At 45.2% G+C, this 17,756-nt stretch overlaps 1 protein-coding gene across 1 annotated transcript in view; it reads left to right on the forward strand.

The window, feature by feature from the left end:
- Window positions 1–17,756, forward strand: part of ttn.1 (titin, tandem duplicate 1) — a 174,911-nt gene that overhangs the window by 77,958 nt on the left and 79,197 nt on the right. Inside the window, exons 78-112 of the mRNA XM_013915203.1 lie at window positions 1,767–1,890; window positions 1,982–2,248; window positions 2,350–2,447; window positions 2,546–2,714; window positions 3,239–3,508; window positions 3,697–3,963; window positions 4,048–4,326; window positions 4,805–5,213; window positions 5,492–5,616; window positions 5,701–5,967; window positions 6,236–6,505; window positions 6,590–6,889; window positions 6,986–7,288; window positions 7,372–7,559; window positions 7,658–7,772; window positions 7,873–8,160; window positions 8,324–8,475; window positions 9,347–9,494; window positions 9,599–9,776; window positions 9,887–10,008; window positions 10,660–10,947; window positions 11,281–11,577; window positions 11,668–11,854; window positions 11,969–12,084; window positions 12,212–12,511; window positions 12,668–12,967; window positions 13,073–13,178; window positions 13,359–13,555; window positions 13,709–14,017; window positions 14,117–14,395; window positions 14,620–14,919; window positions 15,228–15,530; window positions 15,627–15,823; window positions 15,899–16,082; window positions 16,494–16,796. Of these exons, the coding sequence (XP_013770657.1) occupies window positions 1,767–1,890; window positions 1,982–2,248; window positions 2,350–2,447; window positions 2,546–2,714; window positions 3,239–3,508; window positions 3,697–3,963; window positions 4,048–4,326; window positions 4,805–5,213; window positions 5,492–5,616; window positions 5,701–5,967; window positions 6,236–6,505; window positions 6,590–6,889; window positions 6,986–7,288; window positions 7,372–7,559; window positions 7,658–7,772; window positions 7,873–8,160; window positions 8,324–8,475; window positions 9,347–9,494; window positions 9,599–9,776; window positions 9,887–10,008; window positions 10,660–10,947; window positions 11,281–11,577; window positions 11,668–11,854; window positions 11,969–12,084; window positions 12,212–12,511; window positions 12,668–12,967; window positions 13,073–13,178; window positions 13,359–13,555; window positions 13,709–14,017; window positions 14,117–14,395; window positions 14,620–14,919; window positions 15,228–15,530; window positions 15,627–15,823; window positions 15,899–16,082; window positions 16,494–16,796 (8,005 nt within the window). The remainder of the gene's footprint in view (window positions 1–1,766; window positions 1,891–1,981; window positions 2,249–2,349; window positions 2,448–2,545; window positions 2,715–3,238; window positions 3,509–3,696; window positions 3,964–4,047; window positions 4,327–4,804; window positions 5,214–5,491; window positions 5,617–5,700; window positions 5,968–6,235; window positions 6,506–6,589; window positions 6,890–6,985; window positions 7,289–7,371; window positions 7,560–7,657; window positions 7,773–7,872; window positions 8,161–8,323; window positions 8,476–9,346; window positions 9,495–9,598; window positions 9,777–9,886; window positions 10,009–10,659; window positions 10,948–11,280; window positions 11,578–11,667; window positions 11,855–11,968; window positions 12,085–12,211; window positions 12,512–12,667; window positions 12,968–13,072; window positions 13,179–13,358; window positions 13,556–13,708; window positions 14,018–14,116; window positions 14,396–14,619; window positions 14,920–15,227; window positions 15,531–15,626; window positions 15,824–15,898; window positions 16,083–16,493; window positions 16,797–17,756) is intronic.

Below are 17,756 nucleotides of genomic sequence, written 5' to 3' on the forward strand. Positions count from 1 at the left end.
CTTCCCGGATCGATTACAGCAACTCTCTTCTTTTTGGTCGTAGTCAAAAATCTATCCATCAGCTTCAACGTGTCCAGAACTCTGCTGCTCGTATCATCACCAGGACTCTTTCTATGGTAAATGGCCTGTATTTATATAGCGCTTTACTAGTCCCTAAGGACCCCAAAGCGCTTTACACATCCAGTCACACACACATTCACACACACATTCACACACTGGTGATGGCAGCTACATTGTAGCCACAGCCACCCTGGGGCGCACTGACAGAGGCGAGGCTGCCGGACACTGGCGCCACCGGGCCCTCTGACCACCACCAGTAGGCAACGGGTGAAGTGTCTTGCCCAAGGACACAACGACCGAGACTGTCCAAGCCGGGGCTCGAACCGGCAACCTTCCGATTACAAGGCGAACTCCCAACTCTTGAGCCACGATCGCCCATGCATCACATCAGCCCTGCTCTGCAGCAGCTTCACTGGCTTCTGGTTAAATCCCGCATCAATTTCAAGATACTTTTGTGCACATTCAAGGCTACCCATCATCTCTCGCCTTCATACCGCTCTGGTTCAGATCACCGTCCCTTCCCCCCGGCTAGCCACCGTGGGGCGCAGGGCTTTCTGCTGCTCTGCCCCCCATCATCCCTTCCTCCTGAGATAAGAAACATCACTTCCCTCCCTCTTTTTAAGTCCAGACTCAAACTTCTACATAAATGTTTCCATCCTGCTACTTTCATTTATTTTATTTATTTGTTCAATGTTTTATCCTTATTATCTTGTAAATTGTTATGTTTGTTGTTGTTATTGCTTGTGTACAGTGTCCTTGAGTGCTTCGAAAGGCGCTTTGTTAAATAAAACAATTATGATTATGATTATTATTCCATCCATCCATTCGCTTCGGCTTGTCACGGGGGCGCTGGAGCCTATCCCAGCGGTCATAGGGCGAGAGGCGGGGTACACCCTGGACAGGTCGCTAGTCTGTCGCAGGGCTGACACACAGGGACAGACAACCATTCACTCCCACATTCACACCTATGGGCAATTTGGATTCATCAATTAACCTATCCCCACAAACTATTATTATTATTATTATTATTATTATTATTATTATTATTATTATTTATTTATGTATTTATTTATTTATTTATTTATTTATTTATTATGACGTTTTTTCAGAATTTTAAATTTTTGGATATTTTTGAACAGTGTTTTTTAGCAGGTGAGTGTCTGAACCCAAATAATGAATTAATAAAGCTTAATTATGAATTAAACATCACGAATTAGTTTTATTTAAAAACACAAAGGAGTTGAATTCATTGCTGGAGAAAATGAGGTTAAAGTGGAAAAAGCAGCCCAGTGATAGAAACCTGCCCGTGTGTGAAAGAGAGCAGCTCGATCAGCTGAATAATAAATTAGTAAAGTGAAATTTATTCTGTTGATATGACCAAAGGTTTTCACTCATTTCTAAAAACACATCTGCAGAAAATTCTTAAATATTTTATTATGATGTAGCTTCTCAAAGTGAATCAAGGCTGGAAGTTTGTGGACAATAAAAAATAAAAATGGTATTTTTCCCTGATTTCATCAGTTTGACACTCGGAGTTATTCAGTCATCGCTCAGACTCGCCGCCTGTTAGCAAACGAACCAGAATAAGTGTAATTATTATTTATAATGATTATTTAAGTGACGGCCCTGTATCTGTGTCCATGGTGACGCGTTCAGCTCGTGTTCGTGTGTAAGTGTAACGCTCGTTTTGTTTTCGGTTCCTGCAGGTGAAGACTCGGGTGGCGGGCCGAGTTCACACTTTGACCGTCCGAGACGTGAACCTGTCGGAGGCCGGCGAGGTCAAACTTACTGCCAAGGACTTCCAGACTCAGGCTCAGCTTATCGTCAGAGGTACGGCACGCGCTCAGACCGGGCTCCGAGGATCGAGGACAAAGCATTTCTAACAGGAGGCTGTTAACCACGTCTGTCTCTGTACCTTTAGAGCCAGCGGTTGAGTTCACAAAGCCTCTGGAGGATCAGACGGTGGAGGAGGAAGCCACGGCCACTCTGGAGTGTGAGGTTTCCCGTGAGAATGCTGAGGTACGATGGTTCAGGGAGGGACAGGAGCTCAGAAAGACCAAGAAGTACGACACCATCGTGGACGGACGCAAGAGAGCTCTGATCATTCACGACTGCTCTCCTGAAGATGCCAAGTTGTACACATGTGATGCCAAAGACTTCAAGACTTCTTGTTTCCTGGAAGTTACACGTAAGGACCTTAACCAGGCTTTAATCTTTCAAATCTGCTGTCGCACCTCCAGCTGAGGTAAAGCATAACTGTGCTCATGCTGTGGCCTTTTCCATTCACAGCTCCGTATGTTGAGTTTACAAAGCCTCTGCAGGATGTTGAGGTCAGAGAGAAGGAGTCTGCCAAGTTTGAATGTGAAGTTTCTCGTGAGTCTGCCAAGGTGAGCTCAGCAGGATGCAAACAGTCGCTGCTGTCCTGTCGATCAGACTGAAACCGCTCTCACGCTCTCGACTAACTCTTGTGTCGTCATTTTTCAAGGTTCGCTGGTTCAAGGACGGTGGCGAGATCAGGAAAGGAAAGAAGTACGAGATCATCGCAAAGGGAGTCCAGAGAATCCTTATCATCCACAAGTCTGTGTTTGATGATGAAGCCGAGTACGAATGTGACGCGAGAACCTCCAAGACCTCTGGCATACTCACCGTCATCGGTGAGGAACATTATTCATCTATTTCAGGGGTAGGCAACTCCAGGCCTCGAGTGCCGGTGTCCTGCAGGTTTTAGATGTGTCCATAATCCATCACAGCTGATTTAAAGGGCTAAATGACTCCTCAGCATTTCTTGAAGTTCTCCAGAGGCCTGGTAATGAACTAACCATGTGATTCAGGTGTGTTGACCCAGGGTGCAATCTAAAACCTGCAGGACACCGGCACTCGAGGCCTGGAGTTGCCCACCCCTGATTTATTTCATGTGTTTGATTCATGTTGAATTTCCAGTTTCACCAAGCTTCCAATGAGAAAAAAAGTGACGTTTTTATTCATGTCAGCCACAGATGTTTGTTCTGCTGGAAAATAAAACGTCATTCACTGATGACGGTCAGCTTTCTAACCACTGCAGGAAATTTCTCTGCTGAAGAAATATTCTTGTAAAAACTATAAACATATGATTTTAGGCTCGACTTAATAGATGGATATTTCTCTGTAAATGAACTCCTGGTGCTCGTGTTTCCTTCAGAGGAGGCAGCCAGGTTTACAAAGAACCTGTCCAACGTGGAGGGAACAGAGACGAACACCGTGAAGATGATCTGCGAAGTGTCGAAGGCCGGCGCTGAGGTCACCTGGTATCGAGGGGACGAGGAGCTCCCAGAGGGAGGTCGCTACGACCAACAGACGGACGGACGCAAGAGGATCCTGATCATCCGGGACCTGAGGATGGAGGACGCTGGTGATTACAACTGCAGGCTGAGTCCCACCATCAGGACATCCGCCACGCTCAAACTCAACGGTAAAACACGTTGCTTACTTTTTGATTTTATAGAAGAAACTGAAGTCACCAATTACCTACCCGAGTCATTATCTTTCTAAAGTATTTTCTTTGTAATGATTTCAAAAGCAATCTGAAGAGCAAAACAAAGAACGTGGAGAAATCCACTAATCCACCAAACCTTAACTCCGCCTTCTTCTCCTTTGCAGAACTGGCAGCCGAGTTCCTCGCTCGGCCTCAGAGCCAGGAAGTGGTGGAGGGCGAGAAGGCAGAGTTCTCCTGCTCTGTCTCCAAAGACACCTACGAAGTAAAATGGTTCAGAGGAGACAAAGAGATAGAAGCTGGAGACAAGTACGGCATCATCAGTGAAGGAAAACGAAGAGCTCTTATTGTGAAAAGCTGTGAGCTGAAGGATGAGGGAGGCTACACTGCACACATTGGCACTGTTAAAGCCGTGGCAGATCTGCTAGTGATCGGTAAGACACTTATTGTCTTTGTCATATCTTATTACAGATTTCAGAATGCAGGTTTAGTTTTATTAAGTTTGAATTCTGTTTTAGAAAAACTGAGGATCATAACTCCGATCAAAGACACCGAGGTGAAGGAGGGAGGCGAGATCGTTTTTAACTGCGAGACCAACACGGAAGGAGCGAAGGCCAAGTGGCTGAAGAATGAGGAGACCATTTTTGAGAGCAGCAAGTACATGATGGCTCAAAGGGACAACGTCTTCTCTCTGAGGATCAGAGACGCCCAGAAGGCTGATGAGGCCGTCTATACCGTCAGCCTGACCAATCACAGAGGAGAGCTCGCCAAGTGCACTGCCAGCGCTAAAGTGGCAGGTGAGTGGGCAGTAACAGTACCTGAGTGAAGTTACAGGCTGGATTTGACTCTTTAATGAAACCAGGGCCAGCTTCCTGAGTGCTGAGTGCTTCTTTAGTTGTTCTTGTGACTCTACTGTACACACAGCCTTATTTTATTATCTGTATATGGCTCACAGTAATGTTGAAACATATTTAGGAGTTTATACAACGGCTGTCTCAAATATGTTTAATATTATAGCACCTTTTGGCAGGTCAGTGTCCTAAACCTGTTCTCAGTAATCGCAGACGTGACTCTGAAAGACAGATGGATGTGTCAGCTTTGTTATAAAGCAAAGAAAGCTGAAAATCATCTGAAGAATTCAGAATAACTGAAGTTCTGTTTCTTCCAAGAGTATCAGGACGTTTGATCTAAAGCAGCCGTTTCTTGCTCAGTGCTTTGTTGCACGTCCTCCTTTGTTTCTTTACGTTCACCCTGAAATCATTTGGTCCTCCACAGAGGAGAAACTGAGGTTCTTGGAGCCCATCGAGGACAATGACACTCAGGAGAAGAAGACCGTCAGCTTCGTCTGTAAGGTGAACAGGCCCGGGGCGACGGTGAGGTGGCTGAAGGCTGGTCAGGAGGTGACACTCAGCAAACGCATCGTCTACAGAGTCGATGGCCTGAAGCACAGCCTGACCGTTAAGGACTGCATCATGGAAGACGAGGGCGAGTACACGGCCGTGGTCGGAGATGACAAATGTGCAGCTGAGCTGATCATTAGCGAGGCACCCACAGACTTCACGGCACAGCTCAAAGACCAGACCATTACAGAGTTCGAGGATGCAGAGTTCACTTGCAAGCTGAGCAAGGAGAAGGCTGCCGTTAAGTGGTACAGGGAAGGACGAGAGATTCGAGCGGGCCCCAGGTATGACAGATCTGCATCTGCTGTTGTTTCGATCCAAAGGAACACAAATCAAATGCTAATCAACCAAGAAAATATTCAGAAAGTTAAAATTTGGGATACGTGGTCATGACAGAGGATTACAAAAGCCTGAAGCTTCTGGGACCTTGTGTTACCTTTGATTTAAAATAAAGTGCAGTGGTGTACAGAGGCAAAATTACACAGCTGATGCTATTATCTAAGTCTTATAGTATCATATACATGACTGTACCAAGTTCCTGATGTTTGTTGTGTTTTTACAGATATCAAATGGAAAAAGAAGGAAAGACGTGCAGACTGATCATTAAGGTGTGCAGGCCTGATGACGAGTGTGAATATGCCTGTGGTGTGGATGAGAGGAGGACGAGAGCGAGGCTCTTTGTTGAAGGTGAGATGTTTGTTTCTTTTTGTCTTCAAAAGCAAAGATTTATTCGATGAATCTTCTTGTGAGATGTGTTTTTATGTTGCGCAGAGACCCCAGTGGAAATCATCAGACCACCGCAGGACGTGTTCGAACCTCCGGGTTCAGACATCGTGTTTGAGGTGGAGCTCAACAAAGACAGGGTGGAGGTGAAGTGGATGAGGAACAACATGATCATCGTCCAGGGAGACAAATACCAGATGATCAGCGAGGGTAAAGTCCACAGACTGCAGGTCTGTGAAATTAGACCCAGAGATCAGGGAGAGTACAGGATCGTGGCCAAAGACAAGGATGCCCGGGCCAAGCTGGAGCTGGCAGGTGAGTCAACTTCACATGCAAACAGGTAGTGAAACGCATTTCAAGAAATGTTAAAGAAATCACTGATTAAACAGACTTTTAGAAAGTTGTAAACAAACGAATCTTTTCTTGACACTTTATGAAGCATCCAAGTTGTTTTGGGAATATAGTTGTAGACGCAAAGCATAACACGCAGTTTTATTTTAAGATGATATCCACCAGTTTGGACTGCTCTGTGTTATGCAGGGCGAATTAAACAGTACACATTTCTCCTCTGTCTCTCCTGCAGCTGTTCCAAAGATTAAAACCACCGACCAGAACCTGGTGACAGATGCCGGTAAACCCTTTGTCATGACTGTGCCTTATGACGCGTACCCTCGTGCTGATGCCGAGTGGTTTTTTGAAGGCACCAGTCTTCCTGTCCAGAATATTGACACCTCTTTGGACAAGACCGAGTACCGCCTGAAGAGCCCTGCCAAGGAGGACCAGGGCCGGTACAAGGTGGTAATTAAGAACAAGCATGGTGAGGGTGAGGCCTTTATCAACCTGGATGTGATTGGTGAGTCTGTGATCAGATAACTGCTCAGTCCTCTGTCGGAGGATATCACCAGAGTTTCTGAGTGTTGTCCTGGTGGTTTTCCAGATGTACCGGGACCCATCAAGAACCTGAGAGTGGTTGACACTGTTGATGGCGAGGTCAGTTTGGCCTGGGAGGAACCTGAGAATGACGGTGGCAGCAAGATTATCGCCTATGTTGTAGAAAGACGGGATGTGAAGCGCAAGACCTGGACTGTGGCTACAGACCGTGCTGACACTCCAGAGTACTGCGTCAGTGGCCTGCAGAAGGAATCCTTTTACCTCTTCAGAGTCTGTGCTCGAAACAGAGTTGGCAGCGGACCCGCTGTTGCAACCGAAGATGCCGTCCAGGCCAAAAACAAGTTTGGTAAGCAACACCCCGAGATCCCCGCTCCACTAATCCTAACGCCATCTCCACACTCGTCCTAATAATGTCCGTCACATTTTTGTTTCCTAACTTTAGATGTTCCAGATGCTCCTGAAAATGTTGCAGTAGAGTCAGTGAACAAGTTTGGTGCCACCATCACTTGGGAGCCCCCCAAGTTTGACGGTGGCTCTGAGATCACTGCTTATGTGATTGAGCTCCGTGACAGAACATCTGTTAAGTGGGAGGCAGCCTTAGTCTGTGCTGCCGATGACCACTTGGCTATGCTGAACGACGTGGTGGAGTACAAGGAGTACATCTTTAGAGTCCGAGCAGAGAACAAGGCTGGCATCGGCAGGCCCAGTGCTGCCACCAACCCCGTCAAGATCATGGATCCCATCGGTGAGCTCACTCTCAATGTTTCTATCTAAGTCCTGTGTAGAAATATCAAACAGTCTGATTTTGCTCATGTCTTGTGCCCACAGAGAGGCCGAGCCCACCTCTGAACCTGAACTTTAGTGACCAAATCAAGACAGCAGTCACGTTGACCTGGGAGACGCCCATAAACAACGGTGGCAGCATGATTACAGGATACATCATTGAGAAATGTGAGGACGGCTCTGACAAGTGGCTCCGCTGCAACGCCCGACTGTGTCCCGACCTCTCCTACCGGGTATGCAGCCAACCTGAAGAGTCTGCCTTTATTCTGATTCAACCTCAGCGCAGTTACATTTTTCTTCCTGGTCTGGATTGTGTTGTTGTTTTCTTCAGGTGTCTGGACTAAAACCTGGTCAGAAGTACCTCTACAGAGTTTGCGCTGAGAATGCCGCCGGTGTCTCCGATCCAGCCGAGCAGCTGGGACCACTGCTTGCCGATGATCCTCATGGTGTGTGCAACAAGCATAAACTCAACCAACCACTTCTTCTTTATAAATCCAAGTAGTTCACTGGATGTGCTTTCACAACCAAATGTTTCTCTCTTGGCAGTTGGTCCAACCTTTGATCTGAGTGGCTTCAGGAAAGGCCTGGAGGTGATTGTTCCTCAGCCTCTAACAATTAGAGTTCCCATTACTGGATACCCAACCCCTGTGGCCAAGTGGACCTTTGGCGAGAAGGAGCTGACCCCAGCGGATGAGCGTGTCTCCATGGTGACGAAGCCTACGCACACGGAACTGACGATATCTCCTAGTGTTCGTCCAGACAAAGGCATCTACACCCTGCAGCTGGAGAACGACGTATCCTCTGTCTCTGGAGATATTGATGTCAACGTCATCGGTAAGAACCCATGACCATGTGATCAAGTTTAGCAATGATGGTGCTTATTTTAATAGACAGCTCATTTTATTGTGGTACAGAGACGTCTGTTACCCCCAAATCATCTAGAAACAAACCCAAAAGAAGAAAACTGATGGAAGTCTTTTTCATCTTATTTTCCCAGCATGCCCCAGTGCTCCGAAGGACTTCAAAGTGGCTGAAGTGACCCGTCAACATGTCCACTTGATGTGGGAGGCACCTGAACACGATGGAGGAAGTCCAGTGACACACTATCAGATTGAGAAGAGAGAAGTTTCTCGCAAGACATGGGCCAAGGTACTTTCAGCTCATTTCAGTAATGTCATCTTTGGCGCTGTACGTAATAAAAATATTTCAGCTCATCACAAAATGTAAACTGAGTGAATTACCTGGTTTTGTGTGAAAAAGTAACCGCCTTCTAAAAATAATACATGAATGTGCAGCTCCTTTCTGAGCTACCAACGAAAAGTTTTAGAGGTTTTCAGATGGTGCAAAATGCAGCTGCTTGCTTTTTAACTAAAACTGGAAAATTTGAGCACATTCGAGCAGATTCTAAGCTGCTCACCTACGAGGCTTTCACTGGTTTGGCACCTTCATACCTCTCTGATCTTTTGCACCTTTATGTTCCATCTCGTGCGCTCCGATCTCAGGACTCTGGCCTTCCAAAGGTTCCTAAAGCCAGAAAAAAGACAGTTGGGGAGCGTGCTTTTTCTTTTCGTGCCCCGTTTTTGTGGAACAACCTCCCTCAAGATATTAGGCAGGCTGCTCTGTGGAGGGTTTTAAAGCTAAGTTGAAGACACACTTGTTCAGCCTATCCTACAGGTCTTAATTCTTTGCCTATTAGTTTTTTAAATGTTTATCATTTTTAACTCTGCTTATGTTTTTAACTTGTGTTGCTATGTATCACTTTTATTTATTTATCTCTTTATTTTCAAATCGCTGTACAGCACTTTGTTTGAAAGCGCTTTATAAATAAAGTTATTGTTATTGTTAGCAGCAGTGTTGTTAGGTTTCAGGGCCTGGCTCAAACATGGCATGTGACATGTTGGCTTTTTTATTTTTAAAAACAGAAAACATTAGTTCCACAGTGTGAAATAATGTTCACAGACCCAGAAGTCTACCCAGGTCTGAGTTTATTTGCTCAGCAGTGACAGTGACATTTTTCCAGGTGGCTGCTGGCGTCCTTGACCTGGAGCACACGGTAACAGACGTGATTGAAGGAAAGGAGTATCTGTTCAGCGTCTCTGCATGCAACAAGTGCGGACCTGGAGAGCCAGCCTACATCGATGAGCCCATCAATGTCTCTTCTCCTGCAAGTGAGTGTTTTTACACTTCATGTGAAATTAATTGTCTTTGAGTGGAGAAACTGACAGATAACTAGAATCTCACCTGTTTCACGTTCACGTATTTTCTCCTGCAGCTGTACCTGATCCACCTGAGAACCTTAAGTGGCGCGATAAGAGTGCCAAGTCCATTTTCCTGTCCTGGGAGCCTCCAAAATACGATGGTGGTGCCCATATTAAAGGCTACGTGGTGGACAAGTGCCAGCGTGGTACAGACAAGTGGGAACCCTGCGGTGATCCCCTCCCTGAACTCAAGTAAGACTTAAGAGCTTGTAACTGCCGGTTAAGTTTTTTGGGCCACACGTTATTAGTGTCCTGTCTTTATTTTGGTACAGCTGGATATATTATATGATTTGAACTCACAGGTTCCAGGTTACCGGCCTGGTCGAGGGCCAGTGGTACGCCTACAGAGTCAGAGCTTTTAACAAGCTGGGAGCCAGTCGACCTTGCAGGGCTACCGATGAGATCCAAGCTGTGGACGCTAAGGGTAGGACGGGTTGTGCTCTTCCAGACAGTCACATGATGCTGCAGCCACACACTGCACAAAAAGTGCAGCAGTATAATTTATTTTTGTAATGGATTCTGCAGACTCACTCAGAAATGTGCAGCATCTCTCAGTGATACAGGAGCAAATCTTTCTTATGACAAATAAAAGAATAAGTGAGAATGTGTGGATTTTAAGGATATTACCATCAAGGTTTCAGGCATAGTTGTGATAATATAATATAAGACACATTTCATTTCTCCAAAAGGTGGAAATTCATTTGTTAAAGCAGAACAATTTTATAACTAATTGGCTTAAATAAGCAAAATTATATATAGTTCAGCCAAATAAAATGCAGTATGGCACATATCTGCCGAGAATACACAGTTTTGCATGAACAGTATTTAGAAAAAAGGAAAAAATATATATATTTAATGTACAAATATACAAATCTGGGGAAAAGAGGAAATTAATACATAAATAAATGGTGTTATGTATTTACAGTTTGGGTTATTGCATGTAAAATTAAATATTGGACAGTTGTGAGTTATCGAGGGGAAACTGAAATGAACATATATTTATAGAAGCACAAATTGAAATGAAACACAGTAATGAAGTTGGGACAACTGTGACTATGTTTAAAAATTCCTACAGAACCTCCTGAGATCCAGCTCGATGTGAAGTTGCTGGCTGGATTAACCACCAGAGCTGGCAGCAAGATTGAGCTTCCTGCAGATGTGAAAGGGAAGCCCGATCCCCGGGTGAAGTGGACCAAAGCAGACGTGGTCCTGCGGGCTGATAACCGCATTGCCATCGACACCCAGCCAGGACACTCGAAGGTTTCCATTGACAACACCACCAGAGGAGACACCGCCACCTACATCATTGAGGCAGTCAATGCCTGTGGACGAGCCACTGCCACTATTGATGTCAACATCCTGGGTACAAAAGCTGATTTCTTATCGTAGAAGACAAATGATAGCTGTGATGGCAATGAAAACATGAGAGTAAACTTCCTTTACTGTAGAAATCCTAGAGTTCCTTACAGCTACAGGATTTTCATGCTACCAGGTGATTTTAAGTTAGTCAGAAAATGGGAAAAGCATCTCCTTTTTTGATTAAAGATATGAAAATAATCTTAGCATAACATACTGGACAGACCATTTTATAGGGTTATCTTATATCGCCGAGCCTGCTAAGCAGTTGTGGCACCTCCAGATGTCTTGCATTACCATTATCTTGGTTATGATTTTAATTTTGGCCCCTCCTCTTTAGATAAACCGGGCCCTCCAGCTGCTTTAGATATCTCTGAAATCACCAACGAATCCTGCGTCCTGGCCTGGAACCCTCCCAGAGATGATGGTGGGTCTCCCATCACCAACTACATTGTGGAAAGTCGTCAGACTGACAAGGAGGAGTGGGTCAAGCTGTCAGCCACGGTGAAGCACACCACCTTCAAGGCCACCAAGCTCACAGCATTGAAAGAGTACATTTTCAGGGTCAGTGCTGAGAACCAGTATGGCATTGGTGAACCTGCAGAGCATGTGCCAATCACTGCCAAGTATTCCTTCGGTACGTTGTTTTATACTACTCTCCGGTGACTTATTTCCAGCCTGTGCAGGTGAACCGTAGATAAATCCTTTTATTTTTCATCTGTTTCAGATCCTCCGGGTCCTCCAACCAGAATCACTCCCTCTGACATCGCCAAGGACGCTGTCACTCTGACCTGGTTAGAGCCTGACGAGGATGGCGGTAGCCCCATCACTGGATACTGGATTGAGAAGTTAGATCCGGAGAGTGACAAGTGGATCAGATGTAACAAACTACCCATCACGGACACAACATTCAGGTAACTAAGTACCTGAAGGTACAAGTGGCAGGAGTGATGGTGAAAGTCCTTCAGCTAACAGTGTGGACCATTTTTTTGTCAAGCATGTTTCTAACTTTGAATTTTGGGCTGCAGGGTAAAGGGTCTGACCACCAAGAAGAAGTACCGCTTCCGTGTTCTGGCTGAAAATCTAGCTGGACCTGGAAACCCAAGTGCAGAGACTGATCCCATCCTCATCAAAGATCCTATTGGTATGTCACATGTCAGTCAATCTACTTAGGCTGAGTCAGATGTTGTGGTATCAAGATTATAATTTCCTTATTGCAAAGCACAGCACAAAGATCAGGAAATAAAAGTATTCATATAACTCTTCTTCAGATCCTCCATGGGCTCCTGGTAAACCTGTCATCAGGGACATTGCCAAGACCTCAGCCCTGTTAGGATGGACTCGTCCAGAGCACGATGGCGGGGCTAAGATTGAAGGCTACATCATTGAGTTCCAGAAGGCTGGAAGCGAGGAATGGATCAAGATTGCAGAGGATGTTCCTCAGACTGAGCATCAGCTGAAGGGTCTAATAGAAAAGCAAGAATACTCTTTCAGAGTCAGGGCCGTCAATAAGGCTGGTGAGAGCGAGCCCAGTGAGCCCAGCGACCCCGTGGTCTGCAAGGAGAGACTCTGTAAGTTGATACCAGTGTGAGCAGTGGGCAGCAAATGACGTCTGTAGAGGTTATAGACTATAAAATATAAGCTATCAAGAGTTGTTTTCATTTGGAAAACCATACAACCTTGAATTTAATTTTTTAAAGTAAAAGTCTTTGTGTTTGCTTCAATAGATCCTCCATCAGCTCCTCAGTGGCTGGAGGTGGCGAACATCACCAAAATTAACGCAGACCTAAAGTGGCAGCCTCCCAGCAGTGATGGCGGCTCACCCATCACCAACTACGTGGTTGAAAAGAGGGACGTGAGGCGGAAGGCGTGGCAGACTGTCGATACCACCGTCAAGGAACAGAAGTATACGGTTACCCCTCTCAACGAAGGATCGCTGTATGTGTTCCGGGTTGCTGCAGAGAATGCCGTTGGGATGGGTGAATTTTGCGAGCTGGAGGATGCCGTTCTTGCCAAGGACACTTTTAGTGAGTTTTTTAAGTCAGCATTGGTCTTCCCCTTTTAATTTACTTCTTTGTGAAACCCAAGGAGCCACTATCTCTACGTGTTAATGCTTTTCACTTTTTCTCCAGCAACTCCTGGACCTCCTTATGCACTGACAGTGGTGGAAGTCACCAAGAGATACGTGGAGCTGAAGTGGGAACCTCCCAATAGCGATGGTGGAAGACCAATAACAAAGTAAGACAAACTGCTGTAAAGCCATTCAGACGAGAACAATTATAGGACACTTTTTGGTGGGTTTTTCCATAAAGCAGCGCATTCAGGCTTTCAGTAAGAGAACTCTAAAGTGAGACAAAAGACGTGGTTTATCTCATACTGTTCAAGAGCTGTACTTGACAAACACCATCTGCCTAACAGGTATGTGATTGAGAAGAAAGAAAAGGTGGGAACTCGCTGGCTGAAGTGCTGCAAAACTCCGGACAGAAAGACTCAGTTCAAGGTAACGGATGTTGATGAAGGTTCAGAAGTGCAGTTCCAGGTCAGAGCTGAGAACGAGGCTGGAGTTGGAGATCCAAGTGAACCCACCGTGATTCTCACCATTGAAGATCCAACCAGTAAGATACTTTTAACTGTATTTCTTTATTCTTTTGGTGCTCAGTGTATTTAAGCAGGGATATCCCCCCAAAATAACCCCAACAATAATAAAATAAGGAGAAAAAGTTGTTGACTTTCTGCAGATAAATGCATGAAACCTCCTTCCTCTCCAGGTGCACCATCACCTCCACTTGAAGTGGTCATCCCTGATGCCAGCAGGGAGCACATCAATGTCACCTGGAAGCCTCCGGTCAAGGACGGGGGTTGTCCTGTCACTGGATACCATGTGGAGGTGGCAGAAGCCCGTCCAGAACTAAAGTGGCTCAGGGTCAACAGCAGACCCATCAAGGAGCTAAATTTCAGGATAGATGATGGAATCAAACCTGAGAAAAAGTATGTCATTAGGGTTCGGGCCATCAACTCTGTCGGAGTCAGTGATCCCTCTGATGTCTCTGATAAGGTCGCCACCAAAGATCCTGACTGTAAGCAAGGACGGAATTCAACTTTAGAACTTCAGAAGAAGTGAACTTAAAGCACCGATAATACAAATCTAAGTAATAATCCTGTGTTCTTCTCACAAGGTGCTCCAACCATGGATTTGGAAGCAAAGGACGTGATAGTGGTTGAAGGTGAGAAGCTGCACCTGAATATTCCCTACAGGGCAATCCCAACACCCAAGATGGTTTGGCAGAAGGACACTGTGGAGTGTAAGGCCGGTGACCGGCTCTCCCTGACAGTGGAGATGAACAGCGCCCACCTGGAGCTGCTCAAGTGCAGCCGCGGTGATGCTGGCGCCTATGCCATCACTCTGGAAAACAGTCTGGGAACTGCCACTGGAACCGTCAATGTCAAAGTCATCGGTAAGGCGATTCGATGCTTAGGACATATAACGCTGTTAATATGTCGTTCAGCGATGGTGTCCTCTGCAAACCAAATTTAAAGTTTACCACCAACAATTTTCAAGTTTGGATTTAGATCCATTCTTAGTCTAAAAGTCCTCAAGCAGACTCACTATTCACTATCAGACACAGACACTCTGCAGCAATCTTCTTAAACAGTTTTGCTTCTTTGCCAAACCGTGTAGGACTCCCTGGTCAGTGTAAAACTATCACCTCCAGTGACGTCACCAAGAACAGCTGCAAGGTCAGCTGGGAAGCTCCAGAGGATGATGGCGGCACCCCCATTGTCAGCTATACCCTGGAGCGCCGTGAAGCGTCCAAAAAGACTTACATGCCTGTTATGTCAGGAGAAAATGTCCTAACAAGTACTGTCAAAGATCTCTTTGTCAACTGTGAGTACTACTTCAGGGTGAAAGCTGTCAACAAGGTCGGAGCAGGACAATATCTGGAGTTACAAAACCCGGTCATTATAGAGGAAATAAAACGTAAGTTTCATTTTATGTTCAACAACTAAAATCTGTTTTATTGCTTTGAGCATTAACATTACCATTTCAGATAAAGTTTAGTCTGAAAAAGCACATGAATACTTTCCAAACTATGCTGCAAGTGAAATGATCTTCATAAACTGTCCCGTCAATACAAAAATGAGGACCGATTTAGTCAGGTGATTCTGATACAGGACAACTGACAGGGGGTCCAAGCAGATCAAGTGTAACTCCTAAAATATGAGGCATAAACAACGGGAACATCAAAACATCAGACATTGACTCTGTTGTTAATATTGATTGCACAGAGAAACCAGACCCACCCATCCAAGTGGAGGCTCATGACCCAACGTCCAAGTCCATCACAGTCACCTGGAAGGCTCCAGACTACGATGGCGGCTGTCCCATCCAGGGCTACATCATAGAGAAGATCGAGAAGGACGGCGACCGCTACGAGAGGGTCACACCAAGCCTGGTCCCTGGTTTCTCCTACGTGGTGATGGGCCTAAAGGAGGACATGGAGTACCAGTTCAGGGTCAGAGCTGAGAATGCTGCTGGAGTCAGCGAGCCGTCACGCAGCTCACAGCCCATCAAGGCTGCAGACCCTGTTGGTGTGTGAAAGTCAAATGCGCTAACATCAGTGACTGTCACAAGTAAATGTGTATTTATGTTGGAGCTAACATGTCAAAATCGTTCATTCCTTGCAGAAAAACCCAAGGTCACCCTGCACGCCCGTGTTCAATCTGGGCTCTGCATCAAGAAAGGTGAGGAAATCTGCATTGACGCCTACATCTCTGGCTCCCCATATCCCAAAGTCACCTGGCTGAGAAATGATGAGGATGTCGCCAAAGAGCCCACCAAGAAGTTCATTCCTGTTATCAAGAAGAAGAAGACCAAAGCCAAGGTTTGTGTCTTCACTGAGACATCTGAAAGTCCTGAATGTTTCAAGTGTTTCAACCTTTCTGATTTCTTGCTGCAGGTTCCAGAACCAGAGGAGGAGTTTGTGACTCCCCTGCGTGAGCGTCTGGGTATAGACCAGACCAAGAAGGGACAATCTGCACTGATGATCCGTGATGCCGTCAGAACCGATCACGGCAGCTTCACTATCAAGGTGGAAAACACACATGGTGTTGCCACCGCTTCCTGCGTCGTCAACGTCCTAGGTAATAAAGTTTACCGATTAACTGGAGGCCACATGATTAGATTTCATAACTGGTATATTCACACAGTTAAAAGCGTCTGTGAGCTTCTCCATTATATGCAAGGAATCACAACAGATCCACATATTTAACTTTGGCACAGTGTTTCTGACATAAGCCTACCTGGGATTCTTTCTTCTCCCAAGTTTGATTCAGAAATTGACTTCAGTTCAGATTTTTTTCTTATAGAACCAATTCTTAACAACAGTCGGCTCAAACCACTTTTCAGGTAGGGAGTGCAATATCAAAGAGAAAACCTCAACAATCTTGATTAGGCAAACATGTTTACTACAGAGCCGCTAGCAGAGTTAAACAATTATTCATTTCCAAAATGCCGTTGAGATTAAACATTGGCTTGACTGTCTTGTATTGCAGACAAACCTGGTGCTCCGATTAACTTCACCTTTGATGAGATCAGGAACACGTCGGTCATCTGTAACTGGGAGCCTCCTGAGGATGATGGTGGCAGCGAGATCCTGAACTACATTCTGGAGAAGAAAGACAACAAGAAGGACGAGACTGGCTGGATCACCGTCACTTCTACCCTGAAGGGCACCAGCTGCCCCGTCACCAAGCTCATCGAAGGGAAGGAGTACATCTTCAGAGTCACTGCTGAAAACAAGTATGGCTGTGGTCCACCGTGCATCTCCGAACCACTCGTCGCCAAGAACCAGTTCAGTGAGTAAAAGCATAAAAATAATAAAGACTGTGATGACTGATAACAATCAGCTGTAAAAAAAACAAACAAACTTCAAAAGTAATTATACCTCCTTTTTTTAATGTAATTTAGTGGTAATTTAACGGTGTCACAACAACGTATTTTGGACTTTAAAAATATAAAAAATACACAAATTTTTAAAAATTGATTCTTTATATTTTGTAAGAATAATTTGCATTTATTAACAGATGCAAAAATGTCTGAATTACTGCAGTTACTGGTATTTCTTTAAAACATGTTCTATGTCACATATGAAAATAAGCATCTATGCAGTATGTAAATAAAATCAGTGTGTTATTTATAAATCTGTTTAGCTTTCATTTTTAATTATTTCATGTATTCAACATTTTGTGCTTTCAATTATAAGTAATTTTTTCCGTTCCGCAAAGGTTGATTCTGTTCATCTGGATATTTCAGCGGGAGAAACATTTTGTCACTCATCCAGGTGACGTCTTCAGTCTCAGCTGACTGCAGGTCTCAATCTTATCAACAGTACATTTGCATAATGACTGAAACCAGCCCACGGAAGGAACAATGGGCTGGGAGGTCAGTTCACTGATCATTAATATACAATTTGACATGATCATTGAACAACCACTGATCAATGGCCATGAGTCCCACTCACAGAGAGTTGAGGAATGGCTGCAATCACAGCATTGTAAGATGGAGACAGATGGACACTTAGGCCCCTCCTCGATTTAGAGATGGTCTTTCCCTTTTAAGTAAATGGCCTCCTCCTAAACGGTTGTCCTTCTCTCCTGGATCGGCTGGAGCTTTCTTTGACAAAAGTCCAGCTGGGATAACCACACTTACTCAGGGCCTTCTTGATGTTCTTCTGCCTCCCTGGCTGCTGTGTCTGTGGGGATGGTGTTCGCTCTGTGTTGTAGCGTCCTGATGACGCCCAGTTTGTGCTCCAGTGG

This window comes from Pundamilia nyererei, unplaced genomic scaffold, assembly GCF_000239375.1.
Source record: "Pundamilia nyererei isolate P.nyererei 1_Seehausen unplaced genomic scaffold, PunNye1.0 scaffold00269, whole genome shotgun sequence".
Classification (NCBI taxonomy): Eukaryota; Metazoa; Chordata; class Actinopteri; order Cichliformes; family Cichlidae; genus Pundamilia; species Pundamilia nyererei.